We start from the raw sequence: 19,637 nt of genomic DNA, 5'->3' as shown, positions 1-19,637 counted from the left end.
GGGGTTGCGGGAAGGGGCGCCACCTTGATCTCCTTCTCGGCGTCGTAGTCCCCTTCGCTGGTCTGGGCTAGCAGAGCGTAGGCTCGTTGCAGCGCTTGATATTCTTGCGTCAGCTGGCGGTAGCGAAGCTCCGCCTCTTCATGCACACACCAATGCAACACAGCACTAGTACCAGAATCAGTCAGACCGGCGACAAAGCACCCGCGACGCAAAGACGAGTCCGATTCCAGGCTGAAGAGGAATGTTTGGTGCCAATACGCTGGCAGAAATGGCGGGCTACCTCTTCGGGTTCCGTGTCGGGGATTCTGTCGGTGTGAAAAGACAAGGACGATCCGTCCGGGTCCACCAACACGTCTTCGTCGTAGCCGTAAAATGTTTCGATGACCTGCGGGCGCGGAAGCAAACATCTCTCTGAACAAACTGAAGCGACACCTCACGATGAATCGACGAGAGGAACGATAGCGAGAAAAAGGCCATTTCATCTTGCGCAACACCAAGCAGCCGCAAACAAACAGACTCACCTTGCAGGACCTCACGCTTTGTTCCTCCTCAGAGATTCTCGACGTCGGTATCGTAGCAGCAAATCTCTCTCCTGTCGACACAAATAATCCGCCTTTGAGATTCTTTGGATGCAAAGGGAACGAACGGCTCCGGCGCAGAAACAAACGCGACTCACAATGACATTTCTGACATGAGCTCCTGTCTCCAGAGCCTGAAAAACACGTCACCGGCGATGATTGGAGGGACGCTCGTCTTTTCCAAAAGTGACAACTACAGGGTGTGTCAGGGTTTTCCAGATTATCTTTATCGTATCATTGTGTTGCTTTGACTTTGACTGCGACCTGTAATAAATAATATTATTTATCCCTTATTTATCCCTATCGCTTATCCCTTCCTACACAAAGTCGTAAAACACCCCTTGCTATGTTTTGACTAGAGGTCAAGGGCTTCCTCTATTCAATCCACTCTTACACCCACCCTGTTTCTCTTAATTAAAATGCTCGTGCAGGAGCCGAGAGTCAGACTTCATTCGTACAACGGATGGACTCTCCACCTGCAGGTGTCCAAAAGAACTTACTTGTCTCCCGTGTGGTTCTTGCAAAATAAGTTGGAGCGAGCGCAACTCTAACAGGGTGCATTTTGCCACTAGCTGCCTACGGACAATGACGTCGCGCTCGCGGCTCATGGTTGACGGGCTGAGCAGCCGGGCAAGTCCGTCGTTTTCAGCGCACAGCGAGTGGCAAAGGCGCTGACAAAACGGGAGCTTTGAGCTGCTGAAAACGGCAAAACAAGTCTAAAGCGTGTTCAAACGCGTGCGCACAATGCTCCTGCTTGAAAGGTCGGAATTTAAGGGGCCAATTTTTTGGATGGCGGCCGCCGGCCAAGCTTTGGACGGAAAAGGTTTCCTGGCGACAGCGCGCGAGCGCGGCGCTGCCGTACGTGCACCGAGTCGCCTGCCTGAAGACCTTGGACAAGTCGTCGATGATGTGCCGCTGCTCCACAACTTGAAGGAACTCCATTTCACCGTCCTGCTGGCCGCAACCGCGGTCCAGGTCATTGAGCGAACTAGGCCTTCTCTGTGGAACACAAATGCAGTGGACTCTGTTGGCACGCCGCCGTTGTCCGCGTCGACTTACCAAGCTTGCCATCTCCTCGTTCTCCTGGGTGACAAAGCGCACTTTGTTTTCAAGGCGACACAGCACCAGCGAGAGTTCTTCATTCTTCCTGCTCAGGCGTTTGTTTTTGTACAGGAGTGGCAGAAACTGGCTTTCTGTTTCTCTCAGTCGCTTTAGCTGCAAGCATGAAGTGCGGGATGTGAAAGACGCACAACACGCGGGCCAGAACGTATCCATTTCTTTTGCATCGGTTTGAACGGAATCGTGGCTTTGGCTCCCAATAAAAGACATCTACCAGGCAACCGACTCGCCGCGCCGCTCAACTAATAAGCAAGCGCAATGGGTGCCTCGCTGGATGGCGCGCATCAAACGTAGCGCAAACCTTCAAGCGTGCCGTCAATAAATTACCAGTTCATTGCGCTCTTCAGAAAGCAGGGCGTTTCGATCCTCCAGTTTCCTGATGACTGCGCTGAGCTCAGCGATTTTCAGATGAAACCGTCGCGTGTCCCGATCCTCCTGAGACTGAAAACGCCCCGCAACACACACACACAAGCACTCGTTCAAAGTTCAAAACTGTTTTTGTGCTACCTTCCTCCAGCAACGAACTAAGTCATGCGTACTGCAAGTGTGTGATGAGGTGGCTTACGCAATGAAGAGGATTGCTAGTAGCGGCGTTGACCCCACTTCCAGGGTAGTTTAGGCCCGCCCTTTGGGAATCCCTCAGGGCAGCGATCTGCTGCTCGGCAGCCTGAGTCTGCAGCTGAAGGCGGTGGACGTGGCCGGCCCCAGGGCTTCATCCAAAACACTAACCGCTCTGTCTTTCAGCTTGATCTCATCCGTCTGGATGTACAAACGGGGAGCGCTCAGGCAGGCGGGCAAACTCATTTGCCAGAATTGTGACAAAAACAAAGAGAGCAACCGGCCAATTTTTTTCTTGAATCGACTAGAACACCTTTGCTGTGACAAAAGCGAAGCGAGCAACCGGACATTTTCTTCTTGTGAAATAGAATAGAATAGAATGCCTTAGGTGTCATTGCACTGCAGGTATACAACGAAATTGGGAACATAGCCACGCACCGCGCATCTGATCAGTCCTACCAGTCGGCGGATCTCCCTCTCGCAGTCTCTCTTGGTTCGGCTCAGCTCCTCCCGATGCTGGTGATGAGCCGATCGGAGCTCGGCCGCTCGGGACTGCCAGGCCTGCTGGGCCGCTGCCAGGGCTTCTTCCGCGCTCCTGGTGGAGGCGACACCGCTCGGTCTCCCGACACCGCCGCGTCTCCTCCACCTCCGCCAGCAAAGCGCCCCCCCTCCTCACCTGAGCAGACATTGCGCCACACCGGGCCGTTGAGACCGCAACGGAGCGCCGCGACGCTTACTGGGGACAAGCTACACAATACGGTAGCGGCCGCATCGAAGCCCGACGTGGCGTGCGGATAGTCAGACACGGATAGAGCGGATCACCTTGTCCATGGAGCCGTCCCTCAGGCTGAGGACCAAGGCATTCAGTCGCTGGATCTCTCCATCTTTGATTTTGATCACTCTCATCAGCTCCATTTCATGCTGCCGCAGTAATGTCTCCCTGGTAATGGCTAACTCTTTCTGCTTCTCCTCATGGAGTTTGCTTTTGAGTTCCGTCATGGCGGCGGTGGCACGGTGGTGCTCCGCCCGCAGGTCCTGACTTCTCTCTCTCTCCAGACAGCTGACCTGACATGACTTAGACTTAGACTTAGACAAACTTTATTGTCATCTTGTCTGCACATGGTGCATACAAAACGAAATTCCGTTGCATACGTCTTACAACAAAGTAGTGATATTGCAGTTGAATAGAAGTAACATATCCTATGAAAATATATATATATACATATACTATATATATATATATATATATATATATATATATATATATTAAAAATAAGTATAAAGTGCAGCAGTGATAATTATGCAATAGTGCAAGTAGGCAAAACAGTATTCAAGAGTGTGCAGAGGAATGCTAAACCATGTATTAAACTTCTATTTAAAGGGTTTATACAAGTTCAGTAAAGTTGGTAGTGCGAGATAGTGCAAGATAGAGGTCCGTAGTGTCATAAAGTACAGTTCTGTGAATGTGTGATGCAGAGTTCAGTTTAGAGCTCAACAGTTCTAGTGTTCAACAGTCTGATGACAGCAGGGAAAAAGCTGTTGCAGAACCTGGTGGACCTGCAGCGGATGCTGCAAACCTCTTCCCAGAGGGCAGCAGGGAGAACAGTCCATGGTGGGGGTGTGATGGGTCATTGATGATGTTACGGGCACGGGACATGCAGCGCTGAGATGAAATGTCCTGAATGGAGGGAAGAGGAGCCCCTATGATCCTCTCTGCTGTCCTCACCACTCTCCTCACGTTCTTCCAATCGGAGGCGGTGCAGCCTCCACACCACACAGAGAGACAGCTTGTCAGAATGCTCTCTATGGTGCTCCTGTAGAACGTCCTCATGATGGGTGGGGGCAGGTGGGCTCTCCTCATCCTCCGCAGGAAGTACAAGCGCTTCTGTGCCCTCTTGACCAGTGCCGTAGTGTTCATAGTCCAGGTGAGGTCTTCTGTGATGTGGACCCCCAGGAATTTGGTGCTGCTGACCACCTCCACAGCTGAGCTGTTGATGATCAGTGGAGCGTGGTGAGGCTGTTTTTTCCTGAAGTCGACGATGATCTCCTTCATCTTCTCCTCATTCAGGACCAGGCTGTTTTCTCTGCACCAGCCCACCAGCTGCTCCACCTCCTCTCTGTAGTCCAGGTCGTTGTTGTCTCTGATGAGCCCCACCACCGTTGTGTCGTCTGCTGACTTCACGATGTGATTGGTGGTGAACCTGAGGACGCAGTCGTGTGTCATCAGGGTGCACAGCAGGGGGCTCAGGACGCAGCCCTGAAGGGAGCCTGTGCTGAGGGTGATGACATCAGAGGTGTTCTGTCCGACCCGGACTGACTGAGGTCTGTTGGTGAGGAAGTCTAGCAGCCAGTTGCGAAGGGGGGTGTTGAAGCCCAGGTGTTCCAATTTTCCTACCAGATGCTGTGGGATGATGGTGTTAAACGCTGAGCTGAAGTCCAGGAACAGCCTCCGCACATGCGTGTTCTTCTCCTCCAGGTGAGCCAGGCTCAGGTGAAGAACGGAGGAGATGGCTTCCTGAGTGGAGCGGTTTTGCCGGTCGGCAAACTGGAACGGGTCAAATAATAGGGGGAGTCTGGAAACGATGTGACCTTTAAGCAGCCTTTCGAAGCACTTCATCATAACCGGAGTCAGTGCAACAGGCCGGTAATCATTAAATGAGGTGATTTGAGGTTTCTTCGGCACCGGAATGATGGAGGCAGTCTTAAAGCACGCCGGCACTGTGGCTTGGCCCAGCGAGGTGTTAAAAATGTCTGTGATGACCCCAGCCAGATGACTTGCACATTCCCTGAACACACGCCCAGGAATGTTGTCCGGGCCAGGGGCCTTACAGGGGTTGACTCTCCTCAGGGTCTTCAACACATCGGCGGAGTCAAGGCAGAGTACCTCCTCTTCCTGATGGGGGACAGTTTTAACTGCTGGAGTGCCGTTTAGTGCCTCGAACCTCCCAAAGAAGTTATTTAGACCATTTAGAAAGTCAGCATCAACTACACCCACCGGGGGGGGGGAGGGTGAGTTGTCGTCTGTAATCGCCCGTATGCCTTGCCACATACTCCTGATGTTTTTGACGTCGTGGAAACGATCCTGAAATTTTCGACTGCGGTCTCGCTTCGCTATTCTGATGGCACGGTTCAAGTTGGCTCTCGCTGTCCTCAGTGTCTCCTTGTCGCCAGACTTGAAGGCAGAGTTCCGCGCTCGTAGCGTTTGACGTACCTCCTCAGTCATCCAGGGTCGTTGGTTGCCCCGGGTGATGATATTCTTAGTGGTGCTGACGTCCTCGGTGCATTTGTTGATGTAGGCTGACACAGTCATGGCACACGCATGTCTAATCTACATCGGGAAAACTGGGAGGGAGGGAGGCAGGCAGGGAGGCAGGCAGGGAGGCAGGCAGGGAGGCAGGCAGTGTCTGTCTGTTGAGGTTTTCACCTTGTTCTTCTCCTGCTGAAGTTCTAACTGGACGTCCATCAGTTTGGTTCTCAGCTCGTCATTGGCGGCCTGAAGGGCGTCCGTTCGCTCCGCCTTGGCCCGCCCTGCCGGAGCTTGTTTGGACATCTCTTACTCGAGTCTCGCCCGGTCGTCAGTCAGAGATCACAACATTTGTACCTGGAGAGCACAAACGCAGCGCTGTTTTCCACTGGCTTCGAACTCAACTTCAATCGGTACCGTAACTTACAACATCATAAACATAGAACTAGCTTGACTTATTCATTGAATAAATGCATTTGGTTCTTCAAAACTGCATCACGCAACATAGCGTGACCGAGACGGCCGTTATCCACCTGCGTGAAGTTATTTGGTGAAATGAATGAGATGTTTAAGACACCATCGTTCTGTCTCTATGTAGATGAAGGGAAATAATCGATTGCTGAAGGTCCAAAGGTGTTGTGATAAACAAATAAACATATTAGTGATTAGTGACATATTTGTGATAAACATATTAGGCAGGATAATCACATATGTTAACGTGACTGCCCACACTGTATTTATTTATGGTTATTTGTTAAATCGAGTACTGTTAGACATGAAATAGGAAGTGTTTAACATAAATGGAAGACGAAAGGGGTACTCACCATTGTAGCTCCTGCTGGTCAATGATACGAGCCTCTTCTTGCAGTGGAAAACATACAGCCAACAAACACCGTGGAACCTAAAGGAATGAAATTAAACATTAACATTTAGCCTAAACCAACATTCACAGATACAACGCAACGCAAACTACACAAACGTAAATCTTTTTAAACACAATGAGTTGTACTTACCGTGTACGCTCTAGACGGTCCACTTGCAAGCAGAAAATAAAGATATTTCTGTTGATAATCGTCGTGTTTGTATCCGGTGTCTCGCTCAAGGCCATTGCGCCCACAGATTTGAATTTTGGCGAGAGTTCAGCCTATTGACGTCATTTCCGCGGTGTAATACCCGCATATCTGAAACGGCAAAGTTAAGAGTAGAGTTAAATAAAGTTTTTAGTCAAAGCAATAATTTACAACCGTTGACCAGTCGAAATAATCGTCGAAATTTGGCGTCTGTGGCTGGAAGCAGACGCCGAGTTCGACATTCCTCCCAAACGCCACACTCCCTCGCTTTTCAGGGCTAAAAAAAAACAGTTGTAATTACCTTGTACGCTCTAGACGGTCAAGTTGCAAGCTGAAAACAAAAATATTTGCCTTGTAAGTCATCGTGTTACTAACCGCTGTGTCTTGTTTGCCAGAATTGCCGCTTTCCTACCTCCTGTTGCAAGCCACGCCCACGGATTATAATTTTGCCGTGAGTTCCGCCTATTGACGTCATGTCCGCGTCACATGACTGCGACGTAATATTATCTAAAACTGTTTGTGCGGTATTGTGTTGTTCTGTGCGGTATTGTGTTATTCTGTGCGGCGTTGTGTTGTTCAGTGCGACGTCGTGTTGTTCAGTGCGGCATGGTGTTGTTCAGTGCGGCATGGTGTTGTTCAGTGCGGCATGGTGTTGTTCAGTGCGGCATAATGTTGTTCAGTGCGGCATAATGTTGTTCAGTGCGGCATGGTGTTGTTCAGTGCGGCATGGTGTTGTTCAGTGCGGCATGGTGTTGTTCAGTGCGGCATAATGTTGTTCAGTAAGCCATAATGTTGTTCAGTGCGGCATGGTGTTGTTCAGTGCGGGATGGTGTTGTTCAGTGCAGGATGGTGTTGTTCAGTGCGGCATGGTGTTGTTCAATGCGGCATGGTGTTGTTCAGTGCGGGATGGTGTTGTTCAGTGCAGGATGGTGTTGTTCAGTGCGGCATGGTGTTGTTCAATGCGGCATGGTGTTGTTCAGTGCGGCATGGTGTTGTTCAGTGCGGCATGGTGTTGTTCAGTGCGGCATGGTGTTGTTCAGTGCGGAATGGTGTTGTTCAGTGCGGAATGGTGTTGTTCAGTGCGGCATGGTGTTGTTCAGTGTGGGATGGTGTTGTTCAATGCGGGATCGTGTTGTTCAGTACGGGGTGGTGTTGTTCAGTGCAGGATGGTGTTGTTCAGTGCAGGATGGTGTTGTTCAGTGCGGCATGGTGTTGTTCAATGCAGGATCGTGTTGTTCAGTGCAGCATGGTGTTGTTCAGTGCAGCATGGTGTTGTTCAGTGCGGCATGGTGTTGTTCAATGCGGCATGGTGTTGTTCAGTGCGGGATGGTGTTGTTCAGTGCGGCATGGTGTTTTTCAGTGCGGCATAATGTTGTTCAGTGCAGCATGGTGTTGTTCAGTGCGGCATGGTGTTGTTCAGTGCGACATAATGTTGTTCAGTGCGGCATAATGTTGTTCAGTGCGGCATGGTGTTGTTCAGTGCGGCATGGTGTTGTTCAGTGCGGCATGGTGTTGTTCAGTGCGGCATGGTGTTGTTCAGTGCGGCATGGTGTTGTTCAGTGCAGGATGGTGTTGTTCAGTGCAGGATGGTGTTGTTCAATGCGGCATGGTGTTGTTCAATGCGGCATGGTGTTGTTCAGTGCGGGATGGTGTTGTTCAGTGCAGGATGGTGTTGTTCAGTGCGGCATGGTGTTGTTCAGTGCGGAATGGTGTTGTTCAGTGCGGCATGGTGTTGTTCAGTGCGGCATGGTGTTGTTCAGTGCAGGATGGTGTTGTTCAATGCGGGATGGTGTTGTTCAGTGCGGGATGGTGTTGTTCAGTGCAGGATGGTGTTGTTCAGTGCGGCATGGTGTTGTTCAATGCGGCATGGTGTTGTTCAGTGCAGGATGGTGTTGTTCAGTGCGGCATGGTGTTGTTCAATGCGGCATGGTGTTGTTCAATGCGGCATGGTGTTGTTCAGTGCGGCATGGTGTTGTTCAGTGCGGCATGGTGTTGTTCAGTGCGGCATGGTGTTGTTCAGTGCAGCGTAATGTTGTTCAGTGCGGCATGGTGTTGTTCAGTGCGGAATGGTGTTGTTCAGTGCGGCATGGTGTTGTTCAGTGCGGGATGGTGTTGTTCAGTGCGGCATGGTGTTGCTCAGTGCGGCATGGTGTTGTTCAGTGCGGGATGGTGTTGTTCAGTGCGGCATGGTGTTGTTCAGTGCGGCATGGTGTTGTTCAGTGCGGCATGGTGTTGTTCAGTGCGGCATGGTGTTGTTCAGTGCGGCATAATGTTGTTCAGTGCGCCATAATGTTGTTCAGTGCGGCATGGTGTTGTTCAGTGCGGGATGGTGTTGTTCAGTGCGGGATGGTGTTGTTCAGTGCGGCATGGTGTTGTTCAATGCGGGATCGTGTTGTTCAGTGCGGCATGGTGTTGTTCAGTGCGGCATGGTGTTGTTCAGTGCGGCATGGTGTTGTTCAGTGCGGCATGGTGTTGTTCAGTGCGGCATAATGTTGTTCAGTGCGGCATAATGTTGTTCAGTGCGGCATAATGTTGTTCAGTGCGGCATAATGTTGTTCAGTGCGGCATAATGTTGTTCAGTGCGGCATAATGTTGTTCAGTGCGGGATGGTGTTGTTCATTGCGGCATGGTGTTGTTCAGTGCGGCATGGTGTTGTTCAGTGCGGCATGGTGTTGTTCAGTGCGGGATGGTGTTGTTCAGTGCAGGATGGTGTTGTTCAGTGCGGCATGGTGTTGTTCAATGCGGCATGGTGTTGTTCAGTTCGGGATGGTGTTGTTCAGTGCGGCATGGTGTTGTTCAGTGCGGCATAATGTTTTTCAGTGCGGCATGTTGTTGTTCAGTGCGGCATGGTGTTGTTCAGTGCAGCATAATGTTGTTCAGTGCGGCATGGTGTTGTTCAGTGCGGAATGGTGTTGTTCAGTGCGGCATGGTGTTGTTCAGTGCGGCATGGTGTTGTTCAGTGCGGCATGGTGTTGTTCAGTGCGGCATGGTGTTGTTCAGTGCGGGATGGTGTTCAATGCGGGATCGTGTTGTTCAGTGCGGCATGGTGTTGTTCAGTGCGGCATGGTGTTGTTCAGTGCGGCATGGTGTTGTTCAGTGCGGCATGGTGTTGTTCATTTCGGCATAATGTTGTTCAGTGCGGCATAATGTTGTTTAGTGCGGCATGGTGTTGTTCAGTGCGGGATGGTGTTGTTCAGTGCGTTATAATGTTGTTCAGTGCGGCATGGTGTTGTTCAGTGCGGCATGGTGTTGTTCAGTGCGGCATGGTGTTGTTCAGTGCGGCATAATGTTGTTCAGTGCGGCATAATGTTGTTCAGTGCGGGATGGTGTTGTTCAGTGCGGGATGGTGTTGTTCAGTGCGGCATGGTGTTCAATGCGGAATGGTGTTGTTCAGTGCAGGATGGTGTTGTTCAGTGCGGCATGGTGTTGTTCAGTGCGGCATAATGTTGTTCAGTGCGGCATGGTGTTGTTCAGTGCGGCATGGTGTTGTTCAGTGCGGCATGGTGTTGTTCAGTGCGGCATGGTGTTGTTCAGTGCGGCATGGTGTTGTTCAGTGCGGCATAATGTTCAATGAGGCATAATGTTGTTCAGTGCGGCATAATGTTGTTCAGTGCGGCATGGTGTTGTTCAGTGCGGGATGGTGTTGTTCAGTGCAGGATGGTGTTGTTCAGTGCGGCATGGTGTTCAGTGCGGGATGGTGTCTTTCAGTGCGGCATGGTGTCGTTCAGTGCGGCATGGTGTCTTTCAGTGCGGCATGGTGTCGTTCAGTGAGGCATGGTGTTGTTCAGTGCGGCATGGTGTTGTTTAGTGCGGCATGGTGTTGTTCAGTGCGGGATGGTGTTGTTCAGTGTGGCATGGTGTTCAGTGCGGCATGGTGTTGTTCAGTGCGGTATCGTGTTGTTCAGTGCGGTATCGTGTTTCTCAGTGCGGTATCGTGTTGTTCAGTGCAGTATCGTTGTGTTGTTCGTATTGTGTTGTGTTGTTCGTAATGTGTTGTGTTGTTCGTATTGTGTTGTGTTGTTCGTATTGTGTTGTGTTGTTCGTATTGTGTTGTGTTGTTCGTATTGTGTTGTGTTGTTCATATTGTGTTGTTCATATTGTGTTGAGTTGTTCGTATTGTGTTGTGTTGTTCGTATTGTGTTGCCTTTAACACTTAGCCTCTAACACTTAGCCTCTAACACTTAGCCTCTAGCATCTAGAAGGTAAATAAATAGGAAGGAAGGACTCACCGGTGACGTCTTCGCCCACGTCCAAGCGTTGTACTTTGTATTTTCATCCTTCTGACAGTGGAAAACATAGCCAACAAACACCGTGGAACCTAAACGAATGAAAGAAAACTATCATTTGGCCACAACCAACATTCACAGATACAACACAATGTGACGTGCGGGGTTGAGGTTAAAGGTTGAGTGAAGGGCCCTCGTTTTAAACTACTTTTTTGAAAAGGATTGGGAACAAGTAAGACGTATTTAATTTATTTAATGGGAAGTAGTAAGAGCTATTGAATTTAATCTATGTATTATATTCTATTGTATTGTATTCTGTTGTATTCTTTTGGATTGTATTCACACTAACCCCACTAAAACTTCAGCCCACAAAAACTCGCCTCTGGCGCCTAGCCTCTGGCACTTAGCCTCTAACACTTAGCCTTTAACACTTAGCCTTTAACACTTAGCCTTTAACACTTAGCCTTTAACACTTAGCCTTTAACACTTAGCCTTTAACACTTAGCCTAGAAGGTGAATAAATAGGGTTAAAGGTTGAGTGAAGGGCCCTCGTTTTAAACTACTGTTTTGAAAAGGAGTGGGAACAAGTAAGACGTATTTAATTTATTTAATGGGAAGTAGTAAGACTTATTAAATTTATTTAATCTACTTTTCTTCCCAGGCAAAATTTGATGTGCTGCAATTCCAAATTTCCAAAGTGAATGAAGGAATGAAGTCCTTTAAATTATGATTTTGTATAAATACTAGGCATTAACACAAAATCGACGGCACAAAATGGGCAGACTTTACTTGTTTGAAAAGGACTGGTTACAAGACAGACTTTTTTAATTTATTTAATGGGAAGAAGACTTAGTTTAATTGATCTATTTTTGTTCCCTGGCAAAATTCGATTTGCTGCAATTCCAAATTTCCAAAGTGAATGAAGGCAAGAAGTCGTTTAAATTATGATTTTGTTTAAATACTAGGCATGGACACAAAATCTACGGCACAAAATGGGCAGACTTTACTTGTTTGAAGAGGACTGGTTACAAGACAGACTTTTCTGATTTATTTATTGGGAAGAAGACTTATTTAGTTTATTTAATCTATTTTTGTTCCCTGGCAAAATTGGATTTGCTGAAACTGTATTTTGCCAAATCTTGCCTTGAGACCTGATAGGAAGTATTAAACGCTTAGTTAAATCAATACAAGTTGGTAGTAAGAGCGAGTAATGTTGGTTGAACCGATGAATGAAGGTTGAAAGCAATTTAAATTATGACTTTGTATAAATACTAGATATTAACAGAACATCTACTGCGCGAAATGGGCAGAGTTTACTTGTTTGAGAAGGAGTGGCTTATTCAAAACTAAGATTTATTTAATCTGTTTGTTCCCAGGCAAAATTGGATGTGATGCAATTCCAAATTTCACCACATGACGGTGCCCAATTTCGACTTCATAGGACATATTAAACACTTAGCTTATTATGTTCAAGGTAATCAGATTTGTTTATTATTCTAATGGCCTCTTCAAAACTATTCTGGATTACTACTTTGGATCTATTCTACATTACTTGGCAACAACATACTCTGTAACAGATTAGGCAGTATAATCATATATGTTAACTTGAGAGTGCCCACACTCAATCTACTTATCGTGATGTGTTAAATCAATTACTGTTAGACATTATTTGTCTGATAATCTACCAAATCTTTGAATTGAAGAATTTGTGATTTAATTAATAGCTTGTTGTTATGTTCAGGGTAATCAGACTTGTATATAATTCTAATGGTCTTCTTTTGAAAACTATTCTGAATTACAACTTTGGATCTTATATTACTTTGCAACAATCTACTCGGTGACAGATTAGGCAGTATAATCACATATGTTAACTTCAGTGCCCACACTGTATTTATTTATGGTTATTTGTTAAATCAAGTACTGTTAGACATGAAATAGGAAGTGTTTAACATAAATGTAATGGCTACTCACCATTGTAGCTCGCTCCTGGTCAATGATACGAGCCTCTTCTTGCAGTGGAAAACTTGCAGCCAACAAACACCGTGGAACCTAAAGGAATGAAATTAAACATTAACATTTCGCCTCGACCAATTTTCACACGTACAACGCAACGCGGCTACACTTCTGCTATTACAAACGTAAATCTCCTTAAACACAATGAGTGTTACTTACCGTGTACGCTCTAGACGGTCCAGTTGCAAGCAGAAAATAAAGATATTTCTGTTGATAATCGTCGCTGCTCAGTGGCTCACGGCCATCGCGCCAACAGATTTGAATTTTGGCGGAGGTTCCGGCAATTACGTCATATCCGCGGCACATGACTGCGACGTAATACCCGCTTATCTGAAACGGCAGTTAAAAGTAGAGTTACATCAAGTTTTCTTGGAACCTAAACGAATGAAAGAAAACTATCATTTGGCCACAACCAACATTCACAGATACAACACAACGTGCGGGGTTGAGGTTAAAGATTGAGTGAAGGGCCCTCGTTTTAAACTACTGTTTTGAAAAGGAGTGGAAACAAGTAAGACGTATTTAATTTATTTAATGGGAAGTAGTAAGACTTATTAAATTTATTTAATCTACTTTTCTTCCCAGGCAAAATTTGATGTGCTGCAATTCCAAATTTCCAAAGTGAATGAAGGAATGAAGTCCTTTAAATTATGATTTTGTATAAATACTAGGCATAAACACAAAATCGACGGCACAAAATGGGCAGACTTTACTTGTTTGAAAAGGACTGGTTACAAGACAGACTTTTTTAATTTATTTAATGGGAAGAAGACTTATTTAGTTTAATTGATCTATTTTTGTTCCCTGGCAAAATTCGATTTGCTGCAATTCCAAATTTCCAAAGTGAATGAAGGAAAGAAGTCGTTTAAATTATGATTTTGTTTAAATACTAGGCATAGACACAAAATCTACGACACAAAATGGGCAGACTTTACTTGTTTGAAGAGGACTGGTTATAAGACAGACTTTTCTGATTTATTTAATGGGAAGAGGACTTATTTAGTTTATTTAATCTATTTTTGTTCGCTGGCAAAATTGGATTTGCTGAAATTGTATTTTGCCAAATCTCGATTTGAGACCTGATAGGAAGTATTAAACGCTTAGTTAAATCAATACAAGTTGGTAATAAGAGCGAGTAATGTTGGTTGAACCGATGAATGAAGGTTGAAAGCAATTTAAATTATGACTTTGTATAAATACTAGATATTAACAGAACATCTACTGCGCAAAATGGGCAGAGTTTACTTGTTTGAGAAGGAGTGGTTTATTCAAAACTAAGATTTATGTAATCTGTTTGTTCCCAGGCAAAATTGGATGTGATGCAATTCCAAATTTCACCACATGATGGTGCCCAATTTTGACTTCATAGGACATATTAAACACTTAGCTTGTTATTATGTTCAAGGTAATCAGATTTGTTTATCATTCTAATGGCCTCTTCAAAACTATTCTGGATTACTACTTTGGATCTATTCTACATTACTTGGCAACAACATACTCTGTAACAGATTAGGCAGTATAATCACATATGTTAACTTGAGAGTGCCCACACTCAATCTACTTATCGTGATGTGTTAAATCAATTACTGTTAGACATTATTTGTCTGATAATTTACCAAATCTTTGAATTGAAGAATTTGTGATTTAATTAATAGCTTGTTCAGGGTAATCAGACTTGTATATAATTCTAATGGCCTTCTTTTGAAAACTATTCTGAATTACAACTTTGGATCTTATATTACTTTGCAACAATCTACTCGGTGACAGATTAGGCAGTATAATCACATATGTTAACTTCAGTGCCCACACTGTATTTATTTATGGTTATTTGTTAAATCAAGTACTGTTAGACATGAAATAGGAAGTGTTTAACATAAATGTTATGGCTACTCACCATTGTAGCTCGCTCCTGGTCAATGATACGAGCCTCTTCTTGCAGTGGAAAACTTGCAGCCAACAAACACCGTGGAACCTAAAGGAATGAAATTAAACATTAACATTTCGCCTCGACCAATTTTCACACGTACAACGCAACGCGGCTACACTTCTGCTATTACAAACGTAAATCTCCTTAAACACAATGAGTGTTACTTACCGTGTACGCTCTAGGCAAAATTGGATGTGATGCAATTCCAAATCTATCTGAAACGGCAGTTAAAAGTAGAGTTACATCAAGTTTTCTTTTTTAATCAACACAATCATTTACAACCGTTGACCAGAAAGAATCGTCGAAATTCGACGTCCCCCACAAACGCCACGCTCACTCGCTTTTCAGGGCAACAAAAGTACTTCTTTTTAAAAACGATGAGTTGTACTTACCGTGTACGCTCTGGACGGTCCAGTTGCAAGCAGAAAATAAAAATATTTCTCTTGTTAGTCGTATGTTACCATCCGCTGTGTCTTTGTCAACATCGCCGCCGTTTTCCTACTTCCTGCTGCGAGCCACGCCCACGGATTTAAATTTGGGCGGAAGCTCTTTCCATTGGCGTCGTTTTCGCGTATAGCAAATCCGATTGGTTGGGAAGGGGGCACGGTTATGCAGCCGAGGGGTCCTGTGATCGGTGGGATGTAAAGTAGGCGTCGACGTCACGTCCGCGTCACGTGACCACGACGTGGCAGACGTCATATAGCAACCGCTGTTTTGTTTAGTAGACTTACAGTTGTTATGCATTGACATAATGGCGCACACACCAAATAGATTTAAATAAATTAAATAATTCTTCTGCCCACTCTCTTTTAAACAAGTTAACTCTCCCCGCGGATTTGAATTCCGGCGAAAGTTACGCCCATCGACGTCACGTATGTCACGTGACCACGACGTGGCAGATGTCATATAGCAACCGCTGTTTTGTTTAGTAGATTTACAGTTGTTATGCATTGGCATAATGGTGTGCACTCAAAATAGATTTAAATAAATTAAATATTTCTTCTGCCCACTCCCTTTTAAACAAGTTAACTCTGCCCACGTCCATTGACGTCTTGTCTGCGTCACGTGACCACGACGTAGCGACGTCATATAGTAACCGCTGTTTTGATCAGTAGACTTACAGTTATTATGCGTTGACATAATGGCGCACTGGTTAGCATGGCCACCTCTTAAGCATGATGTTGCGGGTTCGACGCCTGATCAATGTTAGCATGGAGTGAGCTGAAGTGCATGGCGCTGAAGATTTGAATCTTTGAAATGCGCTGAGGTGTGACATATCAGGCAGAATGGTTTGCCATCACGTTCAACAAAAAATAGAAACTTTCCCACTCTGATTAAAACGTCCTGTGTTCATCTACGTATTTTCGTTTTGCTGTGCATCTTTTCCCTGCCATTTCGAGAGCCCAATTGACACTCATAGTTTAAAGAAATGTGTTTGCCCATCCTACTTTGTGGAATTTCACCACATGCACTTTTGACCAAAATACCAAATTGAACTCAAGTGAAGCCAACACGCACAACCCCCCCCCACACACACACACACAAATGTTGATATGAACATAAAAGAGCCGCATGCGGTTCGGGAGTTGCGGCTTGGCCAAACCTGTACTATACAACTTTATTTGTATAAAATTTTCACAACAGCTGTCACACAAACAAAGCGGGAAAAACCGAAGACGTGCGTGTTCCGCCCACGCTGGATTTATTTGCACCTTTGAAAAGACACCGTATTGCCGCAGATGTGGCAAAGAGTACTTTTGGGCATCTGAGACGGAAGGATGTCCAAAGCATCACGTCACCTGCTCTGGTAGGCATGGTGGTGGGACGTTGAGGTCAACCGCTTTGGGGTTGGCTGAATCTTTGATCGCAGGATGCCACACACTTGAAGACAGAAGCAGAAAAGCAGAGCTAAATGCAAAATGTACTCACCGGTGACTCCAATTTTTTTCCCCCCTGAAGAAACAGCTGGACGGGTGGCCCCGGCTGGCCAGTGGGACTCTTGTTATTCTGACCCTTTTTAGTGCGCGTTTGGGGCAACAACCGTTTTTTGTGGCGCTCTCTTCTGGTTCAAAAGTGCCCTGCATGTGAATTTGCTTTTCCTGCCTTCTGATTGGATGAGCGCCGGTGTGACGCGGTGCCTCTGTCACCGTGGCGGGGGGTATACGTTGGCATCGGAGCGTCTGCCAACGTCTGAGACCGGCTGGCAGTGTATCGGAGGTGTCGAGTGCGGTGCCGCTGGAGCTCACTCACCAGCTGGTGTTAGGGCCACAGAATGAAGGCCAAGGAGAAGAATAGAAAGAGAAACAGAAACTTCTCCTCCAATTGTTTGATTTGTCTCTTCTGAGCTTCGATGAATTCTTTCAGCTCTTTGTTCCTCTAGGACGGACAAATGGAAAGTGGCATTCAAAAGCCAGTAAGCGTGCAAGTAAGTGCCGGGCTGGCTTTGGGCCCTTACCTGTTGCGCGCTGTGCAGCAGATCCATTCTCTCTTGGAGGATGCAAGCGTCGCGCTCCCTCAACTCGCACATCAGGGCTCGCTTCCATTGGTCCACGGCGCTCCTAAGCTCTTCTCTCTGATCCGCCGTCAGCACGTCATTCACGCCAGCGTGGCTGGCTTTTTCGCCGTCCGTGGCGGGGCAGTCCCGCTGCGGTAGCGCCTCGTACAACATGGCCTCCAGCTCCAGGATCCTCTGGGCCGCAATCCTCGTCCATCAGTGGTCCGGCGGGAGATTTGAGGGCGGCTTACCTTATGAGCCTGGTCCATGGAACACTTCCTGAAGTCCAACTCTTCATCCAGGTAGCCCTTCTGCTTGCAGAACATATCCTAGCACAGCTCAAGGTCAGAATTGTTGGGGCACATTGCCGGAGTTCCCCTTGGCTGATGTCGCGTGTCTGTCTACCTTCTCACTTTCAATGTCCAACATCTTCTGTTGAAGTGCTGACTTGGTCACTTTGATGTATTCTAACCACTGAGGAAAGGCTGCTGTCACATAAGCAGAATGCGAGAGCGTGCGTGGACGTGCGCGTTACCTTCTCGGCTAGGGTGAGAAGGGTCCTGGCGTGAATCACGACCACCTGCTCCTCGTTGGTGAGATTCTGCAAGAGCCCAAAGGCACAGCGTCAACAAGCTTCTTTCAGCGCAAAGCCTTCCAAAAGTCACATTTGAGCCGCCGAGTCTCGTGGAGTGCGAACATAAGGAGTTCGACATACACTTACGGCGTTATAGCCCAGGATGTCCAGCTTCTTCATCAGATCACTGATGACGATGTCCGGGGGAAAGGCGCAAGGAGCAATGTAAGGTGTTCTGGGACCTCGGGTTAAGGTTAGGGTTGCGAGGGACGCCTTACGTACGCTCACGCCCTCGGCCTCGCAGTAGATCTGCAAAGGGCTGAGGCCGTCTGGGAAACGGACTTGCAGAAACTTCAAGACGGGGGAGCGCCACTCCCTCTCCTGAAAGGCAGAGGCATGCATCCGTCCGTCCGTCCGTCCGTCACATCTCTGGCCTCAACACGCTTGTGCGAGTCTTCCCACCTCCAGCTCCAGGATGCGGAACTCAAGCAGTTCGTTTTGGTCTCGGATATCCTGGATGTGCTCTTTCAGACGCGCTTCTTCCGCCTCCATCCGCCTGACCTGAAAAGACAGTCAGACCTCATCTGCGGGGCTTCCCGACAGGTGTGACGCCAAGCGACTCCGCCCAGCGCCTTTCTTTCCGTCACCTTTTCGGCCAACTGCTGATTGCTCTGACGCAGCAGCTGCTTCTCCTCCACCCACTTGACATTCGAGAAGAGACAAACGCGTGGACAGCTTTGGAATGTTGTGTCATTTTCATCCACAAATTCTTTGGTTGACTGGAAAATGACATTTGCTTTTCTCCGCATTTTCCCAGCCACGTTCGGGGGGGGGGGGGGGGGGTTGGTCCAGTAATGCCAGACGGATGAGTGACTGAAGAATGTAGCTATTTTGTCTGAGAAAAAGGTGTGCTCATTGATGAGCTTACCTGTCCTTGTTGCTTCAGCGCTGACTCCAGATCTGCTACTCTGCTTTGATAGTGACCCATTTCTACCATCAGCTTTTCTCTGGTCTGAAAGGAGGAGGAGGGAGGCTCCTCCTCCTCCTTTCAGACCAGAGAACACCCGAGGCTGGGTGAGAACGGGGAGGCTGCGACCCGGCCGGGGGTTGCGGGAAGGGGCGCCACCTTGATCTCCTTCTCGGCGTCGTAGTCCCCTTCGCTGGTCTGGGCTAGCAGAGCGTAGGCTCGTTGCAGCGCTTGATATTCTTGCGTCAGCTGGCGGTAGCGAAGCTCCGCCTCTTCATGCACACACCAATGCAACACAGCACTAGTACCAGAATCAGTCAGACCGGCGACAAAGCACCCGCGACGCAAAGACGAGTCCGATTCCAGGCTGAAGAGGAATGTTTGGTGCCAATACGCTGGCAGAAATGGCGGGCTACCTCTTCGGGTTTCGTGTCTGGGGTTCTGTCGGTGTGAAAAGACAAGGACGATCCGTCCGGGTCCACCAACACGTCTTCGTCGTAGCCGTAAAATGTTTCGATGACCTGCGGGCGCGGAAGCAAACATCTCTCTGAACAAACTGAAGCGACACCTCACGATGAATCGACGAGAGGAACTATAGCGAGAAAAAGGCCATTTCATCTTGCGCAACACCAAGCAGCCGCAAACAAACAGACTCACCTTGCAGGACCTCACGCTTTGTTCCTCCTCAGAGATTCTCGACGTCGGTATCGTAGCAGCAAATCTCTCTCCTGTCGACACAAATAATCCGCCTTTGAGATTCTTTGGATGCAAAGGGAACGAACGGCTCCGGCGCAGAAACAAACGCGACTCACAATGACATTTCTGACATGAGCTCCTGTCTCCAGAGCCTGAAAAACACGTCACCGG

At 47.5% G+C, this 19,637-nt stretch overlaps 1 protein-coding gene across 1 annotated transcript; it reads right to left on the bottom strand.

Annotated features, from left to right (window-relative positions):
- Positions 1–16,382: 16,382 nt before the first annotated feature.
- On the bottom strand, positions 16,383–17,687 carry LOC125989888 (janus kinase and microtubule-interacting protein 3-like). The gene is made up of 2 exons (XM_049756347.2): positions 17,191–17,687; positions 16,383–17,111 (listed from the first exon to the last, which is right to left on the bottom strand). Exons 1-2 carry the CDS (start codon positions 17,401–17,403, stop codon positions 16,995–16,997), a joined length of 330 nt encoding a protein of 109 aa, XP_049612304.1. The 5' UTR covers positions 17,404–17,687; the 3' UTR covers positions 16,383–16,994.
- Positions 17,688–19,637: the final 1,950 nt, after the last annotated feature.

This window comes from Syngnathus scovelli, chromosome 1 (genome assembly GCF_024217435.2).
Source record: "Syngnathus scovelli strain Florida chromosome 1, RoL_Ssco_1.2, whole genome shotgun sequence".
Lineage (NCBI taxonomy): Eukaryota > Metazoa > Chordata > Actinopteri > Syngnathiformes > Syngnathidae > Syngnathus > Syngnathus scovelli.
This window is presented reverse-complemented; position numbering and strand designations above follow the sequence as displayed.